General features: G+C 39.4%; 2 protein-coding genes across 2 annotated transcripts in view; one reads left to right on the forward strand and one right to left on the reverse strand.

Moving 5' to 3' along the window:
• The first annotated feature begins 2610 nt into the window (after positions 1–2610).
• tsen15 (TSEN15 tRNA splicing endonuclease subunit) lies at positions 2611–4225 on the forward strand. The gene is made up of 4 exons (XM_017437358.3): positions 2611–2796; positions 2895–2976; positions 3380–3515; positions 3612–4225. Exons 1-4 carry the CDS (start codon positions 2719–2721, stop codon positions 3781–3783), a joined length of 468 nt encoding a protein of 155 aa, XP_017292847.1. The 5' UTR covers positions 2611–2718; the 3' UTR covers positions 3784–4225.
• A 4460-nt stretch (positions 4226–8685) lies between these two features.
• Positions 8686–17629, reverse strand: part of zgc:55943 (uncharacterized protein LOC406337 homolog) — a 17418-nt gene continuing 8474 nt past the window's right edge. The window contains exons 3-6 of the mRNA XM_017437359.3: positions 16748–16827; positions 12125–12189; positions 11981–12044; positions 8686–9569 (exon numbers count right to left, since the gene is read on the reverse strand). Of these exons, the coding sequence (XP_017292848.1) occupies positions 9531–9569; positions 11981–12044; positions 12125–12189; positions 16748–16827 (248 nt within the window). The 3' untranslated portion in view covers positions 8686–9530. The remainder of the gene's footprint in view (positions 9570–11980; positions 12045–12124; positions 12190–16747; positions 16828–17629) is intronic.

Raw genomic sequence — 17629 nt, forward strand, 5'->3', positions numbered from 1 at the left:
ATTCTATAATTAGGGAAAATACTAATTTATTAGAAGTAGATACAGAATATAATGATTTATTGAATCATTCCTTCTCATTATTTGAATTAAACAATGCTTTAAGGAAAACAAAAAATTCTTCTCCAGGAAAAGACAATATTTCATATAATATGATGGAAAAACTTAGTAATTCATCTAAAAAGATATTAATAGATTTCTTTAATAAGATATGGGAAGGGGATTATTTACCTGTGGCATGGAAGGAAGCAATTATAGTTCCAATTTTAAAGCCAGGGAAAGAGAAGTCAAATCCGACAAGTTATAGGCCGATTGCGTTAACATCAAATATATGTAAAACAATGGAAAGAATGATAAATGAAAGATTGAGTTATTTTGTGGAGAAGAAGGGGTGTTTGTCAAAATTTCAAAGTGGGTTTAGGAAAGGTAGAAGTACTATGGATCCTATCTTGTGCTTAGAACATGAAATCAGAAAAGGGCAAGTTAATAAGGAGAGTGTGGTGGCTGTATTCTTTGACATAGAGAAAGCTTATGATATGATGTGGAAAGAAGGGTTTTTAATTAAATTAAGGAAAATGGGGGTTAGAGGATCAATGTTTAACTGGATAAAAGATTTTTTACATAATAGATCTATACAAGTAAGAATAGGTCAACAATTGTCAGAAAAATATTTTGTTGAAAATGGAACACCTCAAGGAAGTATTGTGAGTCCTTTGTTTTTCTCTATTATGATTAATGATATGTTTGATAAGTTAGAGAATGGAATGGGTTGTTCATTATTTGCTGATGATGGAGCAATTTGGAAGAGAGGTACGAACTTGAAATTTATAGTTAAGAAATTACAAGAAGCAATATATAGTATAGAAGAATGGTCATATAATTGGGGTTTTAAAATTTCAATAGATAAAACAAAGACTTTATTTTTCACTAGGAAGAAAGTATCTAATGATCTAAAATTGTTTCTCTATAAACATGATTTAGAAAGAGTAAAGGAATTTAAGTTTTTGGGTTTGTGGATGGATGAAAAACTCACGTGGAGTAGTCATATTCAAAAAGTAGTGGATAAATGTAAGAGAGTATTAAATGTTATGAGGTGTTTGGTGGGAAGAGAGTGGGGCGCTGAGAGGAAAGCGTTGAAAACAATATATACGGGTTTAATTAGATCAGTATTGGATTATGGTAGCCTGGCCTTTGGATCAGCATCAGAAACACTTCTTAAAAAATTAGATATGATTCAGTATCAAGCCTTGAGGTTGTGTACAGGAGCCATCAGAACAACTCCAAGTTCAGCTTTGTTAGTTGAAATGGGGGAATTACCACTTTACCTTAGAAGATTACAGTTAAGATTATCTTATTGGAGTTATTTAAAGGGACATTATGAAAACCATCCATGTCAAGAAATTTTAAAACCTAGTTGGGAAAAGGGGAAAAAGACTTTGAAATCCTTTGGGTGGGAGATAGAAAGTAATGTGAAAGATTTTGATTTATCAACTATAAATATGAGTCAAACAGTTCCTCTATCACTGGTCCATCCATCTCTTTTTCAGGAAATCACTGTGGATCTATCATTGTTGGGGAAGAGGAAAAAAGGACATTTTTCAGAATCATATTCAGTGCAGTCATATATAGAAAATAAATACTTTGGTTATGTTCAAGTGTATACAGATGCATCAAAAAATTTAAGTAGCAACAATGGGGTGTCATTTGTCGTTCCAGAATTTAATATTAAAAAATGTAAGAAAATTTCTGATGGTGTCTCAGTGTTTACAGGGGAAATGATGGGAATTATTTTGGCTTTAGGTTGGATTGAAGAGGTTCGTCCTTTAAGAAGTTTAATTTGTTCTGATTCAAGTTCATCGTTATATTCAATTAAAAATAATCAGTCGAATAGTAGACCGGACCTTCTATTGGAGATTCAGTTAATACTTTATAGAATTCAGGCCATGGGATTAATTGTTAATTTTACATGGGTTCCATCTCATATAGGAATAAAAGGAAATGAGTTGGCAGATAAATTTGCAAAACAAGCCTCAAAGAACAGTTACATTGAGATTCTGATTCCATTTAGTAAAGAGGAAATAAAATCTATTATAAAACAAAAGGTTAAGGAAAGATGGCAGAAGCAGTGGGAAGAAGAAAGAACTGGTAGATGGTTTTATAGTATTCAAAGGAAAGTTGGTGCAATGAGGGGAACAGGAAGAAGTAGAAAAGAAGAAAACATTATATCCAGGTTACGTTTTGGGCATACGGGTTTAAACAGTACACTATTTAAAATGGGGAAACATCCAACAGGTAATTGTGATTTTTGTTTTCAAGAAGAGACAGTAGAACATGTTTTGTTGTTTTGTACAAAGTACTCTGAGGAGAGGAGGAGATTAAAATATAGACTTCTAAAGAACAAATTACAGTTAAAAATACCAGATATTTTGGGATATTCATCTTCATCTGAATACTTACGTTATTTAATAAACTTTCTTAAGGAATCTAAATTAATAGAGAGGATTTAGGGTTTGTTTTTGTTTTTTGTTTTTTTTTAAGTTGCGTCTTGATCCACACTCCATACCAGTAGGTGGCGGTAATGCACCTATAAGTTGTTTGCCAACCGCCATAAAACCAAGAAGAAGAAGAAGAACCTGAAAACACAACCCATCCATGCTCAGCTTAAACAGCTGGGGGGAGTTCTGATGCGGGATTTAACCGGGAGGTTCGTTCAGTACCGACATGTGGGCATCGCCGGACAGAACCGAGGAGTCCGACACAAGAACTCCACCCGCGAACTGGATCCTGCAGCATCCCGTGGTGAGTGCGCGAGGAGCCGGGGGTGGAGAGAGAGAGGGGACTTGTGGGGCTGCGGGAGAGCCCGTGTGTGTATGACCGGGTCTGTGTTTGTGTGTCAGTACCAGCAGATGAAGGACCTGCAGGACGGAGACAGCGAGCAGCTGCACGCAGCTTTTCTGGTCTACATGGATCTAACTGAGGGTGAGCTGGACAGAAAACTGCTAGTTGTGAGTCATGATGTCAGATTTGAACTTTTTGTCTTTTCTAATTATTTGCCGACGTATATGGAGGACCGAAACCGACATAATCAAAAATAAAGGCAGAAATATATATATTTTGCTTTTGCCTTTTCCTTACACATGTGTTTTTGTCAAGTAATGTTTATATTTTGCTTTTTCTTTTTCTTAATACAAGCGTTTGTTCTTTTGACATTTCCTCCTCCTCTTTTTACATTACCGTGTGTATTTCTGCCTCAATATGCAAATGAGGAGGCTGTCTTCTTGGTCCAGCTCCTCTCTGGAGTCACCTATTGACGTAGAGGCAAAGGATTGAAGGTAATGTGTCCGTTGCAGGCTGCTACAGTCACTGTTTCTGTGCTCTGCAGTGCGTCGGTGGACTGAAGTGTCCTGCGTCCAGAGTCCAGAACTGCAGGTGGTTCTGTTGGAAGCGAAGGAAAAGGATGGAGCACCTGTTCACACCGTCCTGCCCCTGCCTGTTCACCGATCTCTGAGCCACAGAAGGTGATGTGTGTTGGAGACCCTCTCGGACCGTCATCATCATCACCTAACCCTCCTTACGTTTTGTTAACTCTCAGTTCCCTCCTCTCTGCTGCGCAGCATGCGTCACACACTGGACAGGGGGTTTCCTGTGCTGCTGTGTGCCGTGGCATCCGACTCCACCCTGGTCTATCAGAGGATGACTGATGGCTTGGTGACACCGGACCCCCCTGTGGGACCCTTTCAGGACATGGGACGTCGGCAGCACCGGAAGAGACGGCAGCAATGCTGAATGAGAAAACGATCAAACGGAAAGGAGCAGAAAGGACGAGGCTGAGAGGCAGCTGCTTCATTGGTCTGTGAGCAACGGTTTAAACCAGCAGAAAGACGAGCTGACTGTGTGGAGCTTCCATATGACAAAGTAAAAGGACAATAAGAAGACTTCTGGTTTATATTTGTAGTTTGAACAGCACAGACTGAGCATATTTGAGTGTTTTTTGTTTTATTTTGTGTTTTTGCCTGCTGTTATCTTTTATTTTTGTGAATTCATATGCATTCATATTTTGCCTTTATAGCACTTGTTCATACTGATGTTGACAAATTTGTTTGTACCTTTTTAAAAAAAAACATACTTGAAGTGACAAAATTTAGAGAATTGCTGTAAATGCATTAGTGAAAATCAGACATTGTTTTTGAATTTTGGTTCAACAGACATAAAAAACTAATGAAACTTGGTTTGACAAAAAGGATGATACTTGTAATCGGCATCACAGGTGTCTTCAGTCCTGAAATCAGTCAGTCTGCCTGTTTAAGGGGTGACAGTAGTCACAGGACTGTTTGGTATCCACACTGAACATGGAGCACAGAAAGCTGAGGACAGAGTTGTCTCAGGAGCTTAGAAAGACAATGATTGACAAGCAAGAGGAAAATTTATAACAAAATGAAGAGACGGATAATATGAATGGTAACCAAAGAGCCCAGAGCAACTTCTAAAGAGATTAGAGGTGAACTCCAAGGTCAAAGGTCATCAGTGTCAGATCACACCATCAGTCTGTTTGAGACAAAGTGGACTGAATGGAAGATAACTGAGGAGGACACCAAATCATAAAAAATCCTGAATTGAATTGACCAAAATGTATATTGAGAAGCTACAAAGCTTCTGGGTGAATGTCCTTTGGACAGATGAGACAAAACTGACGTTTTTGGCAACAAGTCCCATCAGCTCTGTGTTCACAGACTAAACAATGAAACAAAGAAAATAACCTGTACCTACAGAGAAACATGGAGGAGGCCAAACCCTTCAAACCTGAGACAGATGGAGCAGTTTGTTCAGGAGGAGTGGACCAAAATACCTGAAGCTTTTATTTTTACAGGAATTTTCTGAATCAGAAGTTACCCCAAAAGTAAAAGATTTTGGAGTTGAAATTTTCTTTGAAAGTGTAAAAAAGATTTTCCAATTAAAACCCAAGGAAGAAAAATTATGGCCTAACTATCCTCTATTGAAAGGGACAATTTTTACTTTGTTGTATCTTATAATTTACATAACTTTTTGTTGCCAATAACTTGTTAAAACAATGTAACATGGACAGAATTTGTTTCTGCTGTTATTGAACTTCTTGAATCAGCTGATTTCACTTGTAAATAAATAAGTACATTTTCTTTTAATTTGAGATGGTAAAGATAATATTGATATAAAGGTGGAGTTGTGATAATAAACTGCAGCAGTGAATTTCATCAGTCGTGTCCACAGTAAATTAGAAACCTTCGTGTTTACTCAAAGGGGCCTCTTCTGTCGCACTACAGCTTTGTAAAAACCGGAAATGCCAAAAAAAATAAAACCCACAAGCTGTTGAAGCAAACATATTTTGCTCTGAGACAGTTCAAAGGTTAGGAGGACATGCAGTTTTAGTTTGTGTGTGTGTTTTATCTTCCAGTTGAAGATAAAAGCAACTTGTAATTTCTGTATTTTCTGATGTCTTGGTATCTATAACAAAGGCAGGAACTCTTTCCTAAAAAGTCAGATTCTTTAATCACTACACACACCTGGCAGGAGGTTTAGTAAAACAGCAGCGGTTTATTAAATCATACAAAATTCACAAAAAGGGAGAGGGATCCAATTTAGAGACAGAACTGAGTGCCCATAGTAGTTTATGATCGCCACAGCATTTGTTTAAGGTGATCCACTGTAACCATGACAACCCACAGGCATGTTGAAAGATTCATGAAACTGCCCTATCAAATAAAACCAAATCCCCACCCCTAAAATAGAGGCCTACAAATGAGACCAAAAGAGTTCACTTTGCTCGCCCAGCTGGCGAGTCCCCTCTTCGAGATCTGAGCTTGTGACGCCATCCAACGCCCCAAGGATTGACTTCACTGAACGCCGACTGGACCCTCTGGATCGGCTCCACGCCAGATAAAGAGCTGTGTGGTAAATGCACCCGACTAAACCCGAGCCCTGAGTACCTACAGGAGGCAGCTGACCTCCCCTCCTCACGCAGGAACATCTAACCACCTTTCTCACTGTCTTCATCAGCAGCAGCCCTAAATGACTGCGTCTGACAGCCTTCCTCCCAAAGGGTGCTGAAGCTCTCTCTCCTCTTTCAGCCCTTTATTTAGTCCTAATGTGCGTTTCTTCCTTAGACTAATTATCAGCCTCCCTTAGTGAGCCCTGTCCAATCACATCACAGAACCGTATCAGTCACAGAGCACAGAGTTTGGACAAAGAGACAAAAGTCTTCATCAAGGCTCGGCTAATGGCATACGAAACGACTCTTTTTCAAAAAGAACACACCGGTGTGAAACAAAGCAACATTAGCTAATATTACACCTCAGCACTTTTGCATGACACCGTTTGTTTAGTTTGTTGCAGTTTGTTGCAGTTTTCTTAAACAATTTCTGTGTTGAAATTAAGGGATTTGGTTAATTTGCAAATGTTATTAATTGTGTTTAAAGCTAGAAAGAGATGACTGCCAATTAATTTACAAAAGTTCTTTGTCTCAAGCTCAAGTGATAGGAAGGAATAACAGAAGGAAGTACGATTTCAAAAGTAAAAGTGTGCGCACTACTTTAAAACAAATGTGCATTTCGGTGCACGGAGTAAAGTTATGGAACAGTTTGGATGAGGAGTTGAAAAAATGCTCCACTAAAAATCAATTCAAAACACTTAATAAGAAAAAAATGATTCAGTCTTATACACTTTTGAGTTGATAATGAGGAGAATGATAAACTGTTTGCAACTTTGATCATTAATTTAAAGTATACGGCCTTGAAAATTAATTTTGTAATTATTGAGAAAGGGGCAAGTTTATACAAAATGTTTCTTTTTCCTCCTCCCTTTTCACTCGTGTAATCGTTGTAAGAGAATGTGTTTGTAAATAATGAGGAAATTTGTTAAATCGAGTGAATAAACTGATTGTTACTACCTAAAAGTATGATAGCCCGTGTTGTTGCCGATGGTGCTGATCGGTCCACTGGGAGTTCAGTAAACTTTTGGACAGACTAGATCAGGTGGGATGATATATTCAGCAGCTTCAGCATCATCTGCATTAAACAGTCTATCTATGTTCAGCACTGGCACTCCTTTTGCCTGGCCTGGAAATAGTTTAACCTCTTTCCTCTGTCACTGATAAGGTGCTAACTACTGATAACTATTAGGACCCATCCCCTTAATGAGCTGCTTGACCTTGGCCCCAATGAGAGAGCCGTCTGCTGCCAAAGAATTGAAAACACAGAGGCCCAAGTTCATTGATGGACTGCGTGTGTTTTGCATCTGCACGTAATGATTTGATGCATCCATTTAAGTATCAAAGCCTTCACAAAAGCATGTTTGTGCTTCAACCTGCGCTGCCATCCAAACAGCATCTCCCTGTGCAGGTACGCTTCGCTCACATTTAAATGTGCTTTACAACATTTAAAGCAGGGCTATTCAACTTCAGTTGCAAGTGAACCATATACAGTAGAAGAATTACTGGGGGTTCGAGGGCCACTTTTTCCATCGAGGACAACGAGCCTTCAATCTTACAGTTTTAGGCTCAGAGGAAAAAAAAGTTGCTTTTGTTTGGTTAATGTCCAAGCTACATGCAGGAATGCTATCACAGACTTAGTGAAAAGATGTGAAACGACTGCTTACAGGTGTGCATGTTTACCCGTCCCATCCCTCTCTGTTGTCATGGTTACCAAAGGTCATCTGTCTGGCTGAGGCAGGCTTCTAGCAGCATGAATTACCCCAAGGAAAGGATAGCTGATAGGAGTTGCATATTTTTAGAATTATGTTCAGATAAATCAATTTGGAATTCCGGCAGATTTGTGGGGGCCTAAAATATTTTAAAAAGAACCATGGACCACTTGTTGAATAGACTGGATTTAGAGGAAAAAACTGCCCACATTTATGTAAGTTACTGCCAGAGCAAAAAGCGCCTGATTCTCAGAGATCAGTGCTCTTTGCAACACACAGCATGAAATATTTACCGTGTCCTGAAAGCCGGTGGTGACTGCAGTTCAGGAGAAGAAACTGAGGAAAGGGAGCAAGCCGCTGCACTGTTGCCTCAGAAAATAGAGTGGGAAAGTCAGGAAAAGTATAACACGTTTTGTATCCTAGTGATGGGTTGATGGATGTTGTTGCGTCTACCAATAAACTGTCAAAAACGTGTGTAAAATCAAACTGCTGTTTTACATTCAGAATACAAATGTTATAGAACATTTTAATAGAGCTTCACATCCGGAGGGCAAACAGAACCCAAAGTTATTATTTTACAGGATCATTTTTGGAGGACGCCCTCTGGAGGAATTCTTTGCAAATACCTGTTGAATGCAAAATGTACGGTAAAACTTTATAAAATATAAACTGGTATAAAATCTTTTAGGTTAGAGTTGTTTTAAGAAAACAGCAATCCATTTTGTCTAGCAGTTAGTTCATTGGTCCTGTCAGAATCAAACAACTGAGGTTGTTCAAAGAGTTTTCTACAATTAGTAACATATTACCTGTTTATAACCTTTACCCAAAACCCCACCTCAGAAAGGCTGAACTATCCCTTTAAATGTTTTCATTTCCTCCAGCTCCTGGTTTCTGTTTACTACCAGCCGTTAACACGGAGATGAAGTATGGATTTACACCAAAACCAGTTTATCGTGTTTGTGTTTGCTGTGATTTCAGCTCTCTTTAAAACAACAAAAACACTTTCAACTACAGAAAGAAATTACTAAAAACACTTTTAATTTTTTTTTTCTAAAAAAAACCAAACAAACAAAAAAAGGGAAACGGTCAACACAGAAACAAACACATTGATGTAACACTGGTGAAGGACATACAGACAGATTCATGTGCTGCTTCGGTGTCCACCTCGTGGATAAAATGAAACAGAAACGGAACCGGGGGACCATCTGTGACCCCGGTGAACGAGTGCATGTGAACGTTTCACGGTGCTAAAGTGTCTCAATGAGAGGAGGGACTGGACTACATGAGAGACGATTACAACACTTTAACCCTGAGCCGTATGTGACGTAAATATATCCTAACAGAGACAAACGAACATGTTGTACTGGCCCACATGCTGTAGAAAAAAACGGGGTCATACTGCGCCCCCCGATGTCTCGTCAAGGAGGCATTCGAGGGTGAAACCTTCCAAATGATACAAATATGTTCCTTTCGCTATGACTCAGTGTCTGCGTGAACACTGCGGCACCGCTCTTACGCCAGAGGCGGTTCAAGAAGTCTCCGCTCATGGTTCAGGAGTTTTCCCAGCAGAGGAAGAAAAAAAAAAGAGTTTGATCCCCAGTCACCACGTAATGGCTTCATCCAGGGCGTAAACCATCTCTTCGCTTCGGAGGACGCAGAAATCGATTTCGCTTGTAATCTCACTCGGAGCTGATTAGACTGGTGGGTAGCCGGGTAAAAAAAAAGAAGAAGAAGAAGAAGAAAAAAAAAAAGGTGCTTTTTTTTCCCCAAGTCAGAAATCAGTTCTTCTCAGCTGAACGTGGTGGAGTCTATCACCTCTGGAATGCTGGGACGACAGTTCCTCTCGTGTCGGGACCGCGGGGTTATGTCATATCCTCCTCCTCTGAGCAGTAGTCCCGGCCCTGGAGACAGCACAGAATCAGTGTTAAAGCAGAACCATGCTAAGGTAGTCGGTTTTGGTTGAGGTTTAATCAGAAAAAAGGCTCTAAAAGTCTCAAAAAAAAAACCAAACCTCAAGGTGAGACCATGATAGGAAAGAGTTTAGACTGGTTAACAGGACTATAAATCCCACAAATGACTGAGCAGCAGGGACAAAAGGAACCATGCTGTCCTTGATGTAAAGAGCGAGAGCTTGTGTTCAGACTCAACATCACATGGTGAAAGGACTGTAATTCACCACGACTGAGCCAAGAGACCAAAAATAAAACACAGCTGGAGGACAGGTGGGTTTTAACAAACACACACACACACAGATAAAAACTGAAAAGGTTTCTTGTTGAAGGGCACTCTAAGAATTGTTCCAATCTGTAGACAGAAGCAAAAAGCTGGAGACATAAAACAAGCATCATTTTAGATAAAAAACAACAAAACTGATATTGAAACCAAGAACCCAGAGGCTGTGTGAGAGCAGAAAAAGCCAGAGTATACATAAATACAATATTTTCATCCTGTTTGCAGATTTTGAGCATGTTGAATTTAAAGCAGCTGGACTTATTTGTTGATTCTTGAAGAAATTTTGCTTTTTATTTGATAAGTTTTCATAATTTCTACTTACAGTTGAAACCAGATGTTTACATCCACTGTATAAAAACACAGAGAACCATATTTTTTTTCTCCCTGTCTGGCATTAAATCCGACTAAACCTTTCCTGTTTTAGGTCAGTTAGGATCTGCAGAATTATTTCTATTTGCTAAACATCTGAATAACGAGAGAAGATTTTTTTAAGAGAAGTTTTGTAAAGAAAATCATTCTGACATTTTCTTTATATGGAGTATGCAAACATCTGGCGTCATCTGTAGGTGCAAAGAATTTTATAGTTATTTGCAGCAGCAGTGAGCTGTAGCACCTCGTGTGCAGCCTGGGTCACTTCCAGCAGGAGTATCATAATATTTCTGCCAGAAAAAACATGTAATGTAAAAATATTGGCAATGTTAGGGTTTATAGAACAGTGTTTTTATGAACAGCTATGAAAGTTTGAAGTTTAAGCTGTTTTAAAAGAGCAGGAAAAAGGGCTACTCGATTATGGGAAAAACATTCATCATCAATTATTTTGTCAATATTATAATCACAGTTGTTGAAAATGATTCATTCATTGAGTTTGAAAATGTTGCATTTAAAGAACGGTGAGTTTCCTCAGACTTCCTGTTGAACTTTCACTTAAAAAAACTCACAACATCCTTATTCAAAAGTAGCTGACTGAAAAAAATAGAAACAAATAGATAAAACCAGCAAAAACAGTGCACTTCCAATATGTTATTGGGCCCTATGGAATCTTCTTTGACCCCAAATTAAGTTTCTATTTATCTAAATCTCACATTTTATGATTTAACAACACTTTTTCTCTTAAAGAAAGGCCACATCTTATGGTGGATTAATAAAATCTGAATAATTAAACAGCAAAATATCCAAAATGTCCTGAATAGTGACACATTTCAACAAAAAGTGTTTCACTTTAATTAACCTCCAATGATTAGTAAAGTGCTTAAAAACCCCGGTAGGGCCTAAAACATAAAATTCACTGTAAAACTCGTAATTACTACAGTAAATATGGTGTAAAACTACTGTCTATGACTTAACCAGTTGATGAAGATGATGCTGCAGCTTGTCTCATAACAGCGGCTTATTTTCTCTCTAGGGTTGAGCTGCTTCAACATGAAGTTAACGGGCTTTAATTGAGCCTATGACCATGTTTTGAAAATATTCTACCGTAACAGCTGTAGTTATATCAGTTTTTATAGCAGAACACCTGGTTCCACACTGGTCCTGGGGAATCAGGTGTTCCTGGTCCATGCGGTCAAAACACAGGTGGGTAAAAAAAACACCCGAGAAAAACACCCTGGTTCCTGAAAAGGGTTCCTTCAGTGGACGCTCTGCTGTAGACACCTTTCTTTCCCCTCTGCATGATTCCACAGAGAACCAGGACACCAACTCCTTGGTGAAAGCATGCAACACAAGGGAACAGAACTAACTACAACTGAAAATCAATGAAAATTAGCATTATTTTTCTTTCCAACCCCCCTCGTGGAAGGTAGTTAGTTCTGCTCCTTTGTACCGTTGCTCTGTTTGCTGCCTCAGAGGGCAGCAGGATCTCCCTTTTTTAGGCACAGAAGGGTTAGAGGTCATCTGTTTGTCCAAATGGTGCTCTGGGGTTTGTCAGAATGGTTACATTTGTTAATGACAACAGCGAACGCGACAGATTGAATCTGTTCTCTATCCTTGTGTCATCTGTCAAATCGGTGTTTAGATTCGCAGCAACAGGATTAATCTCCATCGCGTCAGTGGGTTTTAGCCCCACAAATTAAAGCTCTTTCACCTTTTCAATTTTCTCATCCAGCATTCGGAAGAATTCCTGCTGGCTCTCTGAGGAGTGGATGCTCCTGGGAAGATAAAACAAACAGGTGGTTAGAGCCTCACAGCGTCACCTCAAACAGTGTAAATCTGCACATCGAGGACTTACAGAATCTTTCCATTCAGTCCTGATTCATTCATCTGTTGTCCTTTCCCAAGAAGAGCGCTCTTCTCCTGCGGGACAACACACACACACTAATCAGTGACTGAATCTTCCAGTAAGTCACATTTCTTCAGTAACGGCAGCAGCTTCCTCTGAAATCTAATCAGACGAGTCACAATGACAGAGATATAAATGAATCTTTCAGCTAACTAAATAAAAATAATCATTAAACACAACTGTAAATAACTCAAACTTATAATGATAATGAAAAGGGCAATGCTTTGGTTCTTTTAATATTCGTTTCTTTAAGAGAAGACAATGCGAATAAAGATAATTCATGCTCTGCAACACATTCCTCTCCAGAAATAGGAAGTTCACTTTATTGTGTTTTCATTCCTTCTGACTGCAACTAACGACAGACCGAGTGATGAAGAGGGTGTAATGTTCCAGTTCAAACTTCTCCCCAGATTGTTTTACAGGACAGGTCAGGACTACAGGTAAGTCTTTCAGGTACCAGCAACCCTTTCTTCTCTTCTTCCTTCTCTCGGTTGAAAACCCACATCTTGGAACGTTGATTTGTCTGCGTGTGTGATTCCAGATGTCTCAGAATCCAGAGAAGTTGACTCTGCCTCTGAACAAACTAAATATAAGGCTTCTGCTTTGCACAGTAAAGTTTAAAGGGGAATTTATTAAATGTACTCTGGTGTTGATGCAGAGCTGTCCGAGGGTTTAGAGTTCACAGGTGTCTGCTTTAGACTTTCTCCCTTGTCCTCCAAATTGGTTCATATTATACAATATAGAGAAGGGATCCCCAGGTCCTCAGGGGTCACTTTTGTGTCCGTTTCAGATGTTTTCCTGCAGTTACACTCCTGACCAGAATGAATTGGTCACTAAAGGCTCCTTCACACTGAGTGATGACCCTGCTACTCTTAAAAAAAATAACAAAAAAAAACCCCAGAACTAGCAGAAAACACACATGGCAAGGTTGTGGTGGTTTATCGCCCTGGTGGCAGCATATTGAAGTCCAGGGTGAAGCATCATGATGGCAGCTGTGGCAGCGTAACCATGACTTGAGGCCCGTGAGCATCTTTATGACTTGGCCATCAAGAATTTGAAGTAGGACTGGACACCCTGGACACTTGCTGAGGCTCTAACCATGTTCACAACAAGGTTGTGGACTCCACCTAGCACAGATGTGATGCTCATAGTTGCATCCTGTCACAGTCTGACAGAGTGCTGCAAGGATGGGCGTACAGAGCCCAGTGGGGAGCAGGAGAGTGTTTCATGAAGAAAAAACTGCTAGGTGAGTCCAACCCCAATTCTGAAAAACTTGTGACCTTGTGTAAAATGTAAATAAAAACTGAATGCAATTATTTGCAAGTCTAAAATCAATATTTAATTCACCAAGGGACACAGTAAATATTTCAAATAATTAAGCTACGAAATTGGACCATTTTAAGGAAAAAATAAGGTACTTTTGAATTTGATGGTAGCAATGCATCTTATAAAATTGTTCCAGGTCCATGTTTCTCTCTGTGAATCATCCCCTTTTCTTCTAACATCAGTCTGCAAAGATCTAAGACCTGAGGAGAGCAGCTGCTGGAGGTTGTAGAGGGAATGTTGTCTCATTCTGGTCTGATGGAGGATTCTAGCTGCTCAACCATCCTGAATAGTTGTCTGTTTTTTCATTTCATGATGTGCCAAAAGTTTTCAGTTGGTGACAGGTCTGGACTGCAGGCAGGACGGTTCAGCTCCTGGACTCTTCTACCACAAAGTCATGCTGCTGTAATGGATGCAGTCTGTGGTTTAGTGTTGTCTTGATGAAATCTACAAGGTCTTCTATAAGAAAGACATCATCTTGATGGGAGCACATTTTGTTCCAAAACTTGTATATACTGTTCAGCATTGATGGTGCCTTTCCAGATGTGCAAGCTGCCCATGTCAGAGGCACTAATGCACCCCCATACCATCAGAGAGGCAGGCTTTTGAACTGTGTGTTGACAACAGACTAGGGCCTAGTCCACAGGTAGCCGGATGTCTGGTAAACCGAATAGTTTTTTATGTGATTTGGCCTTTCATCCACACATAATCTCCATTTAATAGCACTAAAAACGTTTGATAATGAAAACTCCGGCCAAAGTGAAGATTTGTGAATTCTCCATTTTTGTGTTTGCGTGTGGACATTGGTAACTGAAGATTTAAAGGACTGCACATTAGTCTGCGACAAGTAATGCAGCGCTGACGTCACATATGCAACGATTGTTATTGTTTGACCGTGCAGTAAAGGGAAAATGTCTGCTATCAGAGAGGGGCTGATTTTTACCTCGGTTCAGATGCTTGGTTTTACAAACCCCACTGCCACAATATGTTGAATTGCAAATGAGAAGGAGAGCTTGGAGGGCAACGGTTTAACACCAGCTGTCCCTCCCGATACGGAGGAACATTGCTGCCGCCATTCAACGTCGCCATTAGGCCTGTCACGATAACAAATTTTGCTGGACAATTAATTGTCTCAGAAATTGTTGCGAAAAACAATAATATCGTTTGGAGGCTGTTTTAAACTAATGTAATGATAATAACATAATAGTGTAAGGACATCCTCTCAAAGATGAATAAACTTTACTTTCAAAAGAACACTTAACACTGGAACTGGAACACAAAATAAACAAAACAAACAAAAACAAAATAAAATGGACTCTCGGTCTCCGTTAACAAAGAATACACTTGAATAAAAACTAAAAAAAAATGGAAATAAAACCTACATTGAACCAAAACAGCACAGATTATTAAGTCTGTAAACTAAATAGCCCTTCAAAAAAGTAATAATCATTAGTTTTATATAGAGAAGGTACAAGCCGAGGCGCCTCGGCTGGCTACCTGACGGGTTAGGCCACGCCCCCTAACACTAAGAGAAAGGGAGGGGTCAGTGAAGAGAACCGGAGCTGTTTGTCCTCCAGTGTCTTCAGTAGAAAGAGACAGAGACACAAAGAAACGATAACGCCGATAGATGAAACTTATTGACCTCATTTTAATTTATCGTGCGGTTAAATGATTTATTGTTTATCGCGACAGGCCTAGTCGCCATCACCAGTTTTGGATCAGCGATCATAAATGATGGTTTAAACATGCCCCCTATGGGTTTGGCATGTTTAAAACCACGCTCAGTGGTGAAATTCAGCAGGTTTGTGTGGATGAACACTTTTTTAAACCAATCCCGTGTGGATGGTATAATTTCTTCAAACGATGTGGTGGAGATATTTGGTTTTATAAAGTCCCGGGTACGTGTGGACAAGGCCTAGATGGTGCATTCATAGTTTCCAAAAAGTTTTATTTCATCTGACCACAGAACAGTTTCCCACTTTGCCTCAGTCCATTTTAAATGAGCTTTGGTCCAGAGAAGACAGCAGTGTTTTTGGATGGTATTTGGACTTTTCTTGTACGATAGAGCTTTAGCGACCATTTATGGATGGCACAGGGAACTGATTACAGACAATGATCTGTGGAAGTGTTCCTGAGTCCATGAAGTAATGTCCAGAACAGAATCAGATCTGTTTTTAATGCAGTGGCCCCTGAGGGCCTGAAGATCACAGGCTCTTTACTTCACTTCAGAGAGATTCAGATGTTCTACTGACCTGTTGCTAGTTAACATAATTAATTTGCAAAATCTGTTTCATTTTCATACCACTTACTTTTTCAGCCTTCTGTTGCCTTTGTCCTGTCTTTTTAGAGATGTGTTGTTGCTATAAAATTCTAAATTACCTTATTTTCCCCCCAAAATGGTACAATTTCTTAGTTTAAAAATGTTGGTAGGTTTACTGTGTTCCATTGTGAATAAAATATGGATTTAGGAGATTTGCAACTTACTGTATCCTGTTTTTACACTATTTTACACAATGTTCCAATGTTATTTTTAGAATGGTGGTTTTAAGAGTGTGGAACCATGACTGCCTACACACTAAAGGACTAAAGGAGTTTTTTTTTAATTTACAACAATCCAACCACATTCTAATGGGTTGTGTGGGTTGTGAAGAATGGGGCTGTCATCCAGTGTGACAGGGGCCTTACAGGCTTCTGCTAAACTTGATGACACCAAAGAGGTAATTCAGTCATTTAAATCAAGTGTATTGGAGCTGGAAAACCTCTAAAACATGCAGAGTAGTGGCTCCGAGGACCTCGTTCAGTGACCAACTGTAGAAGGAAAAAAAAAGAGGAATTCCTTCCACTCTTTAGGAAACACTGTTTTAAACATGCTGGTGTAGATTTTCAGTCATCTAGGCCATGGTAAATTCAAAAAAGGTTAAAAATCAAAAACTGTTTTAAACATGTTTTTAGGTTGACTAAAGCATAAGAAAATCATTGTTTTGACTCAACCTGTAACAGATTCTGTTTGTTTTAACAAATTATGATCATAATCCCCTGTGTGAAGTGCTTTGAACTTAGTCTGAGCAATAAAAGTCAACAAAAACATAAAAAAAGTCATGTTGTCATCTTTTTTAAATGTCCATTTTTCAAACTGTCCATATCTTTTCTGTCTTAAAGGTTGGAAATATAAACGATCATTTAAAACAATCAATCCTTCGATTGGAGACATCAAACTTGAGTACAAAAAGCAGAAGAAGAATCACGCACTGTGCCGTCGGGGCTGTCCACTTCTGCCTCCTCTCCATCGATGTACTTGACTTTCTCCACTCCTTTCATCTTGTGCTCATCTGTGGGAGACAAAGAAGCAGAGAGGAGCACATCTCTTTATTAACGTGCCACAGCAATGGCGGCGGACGGATCGAGGACACCCCACTCCGAGGAGCTCTGATCACAGTCCTCTGAGGTTAATAGTTCTCACAGTTCGCTACTTCTCAAAGTAATTATGTGCTCAAATGTTTTACACTCCAGTCTAAATCCCCTCTCCACAATGGCTGATGAGCAGTGAAACACATGAGCTGACGGCCTGATTCTTATCTTTTTTTTTTCTGCCTCTCCATCTATACTCCCACACACGCACAGTGCCCTTGTCTATCCCACTCCCACGCTTTTCAAAAAGAGGAAGTAAAATGACAGAGATAAATACAGATCCAGTCATGGGAAGAAAAAAAAAGCCCACTCTCTTTCAGTTTAAGAGTTTTACATATCAAGACAAAATAAAAACGATCTGGTCTTTACCAAGATGTAAAATTACTCAAATTTAACCTCAAGTGTACAAAAACACACACAGATTCCACCATGTGCGAAAAACTGTGTGGGAAAAACTGGCTCCAGCCTTGCTGCTTCCACAGGATTTAAGAGGTGGAGTATCAACTGGTGATCAAATGTATTGATTAAATGATCAAAGGGGGGTAAGGGAAAGCAGGTAAAAAAAAATGAATGGATGGATGGATGGATAGACAGATGGATGGATGGATAGATGGATGGATGGATGGATGGATGGATGGATGGATGGATGGATGGATGGACGGACGGACGGAAGGATGGATGGATGGATGGATGGATGGATGGATGGATGGATGGATGGATGGA

The sequence above is a fragment of the Kryptolebias marmoratus genome, linkage group LG20 (assembly GCF_001649575.2).
Source record: "Kryptolebias marmoratus isolate JLee-2015 linkage group LG20, ASM164957v2, whole genome shotgun sequence".
NCBI classification, from domain to species: domain Eukaryota; kingdom Metazoa; phylum Chordata; class Actinopteri; order Cyprinodontiformes; family Rivulidae; genus Kryptolebias; species Kryptolebias marmoratus.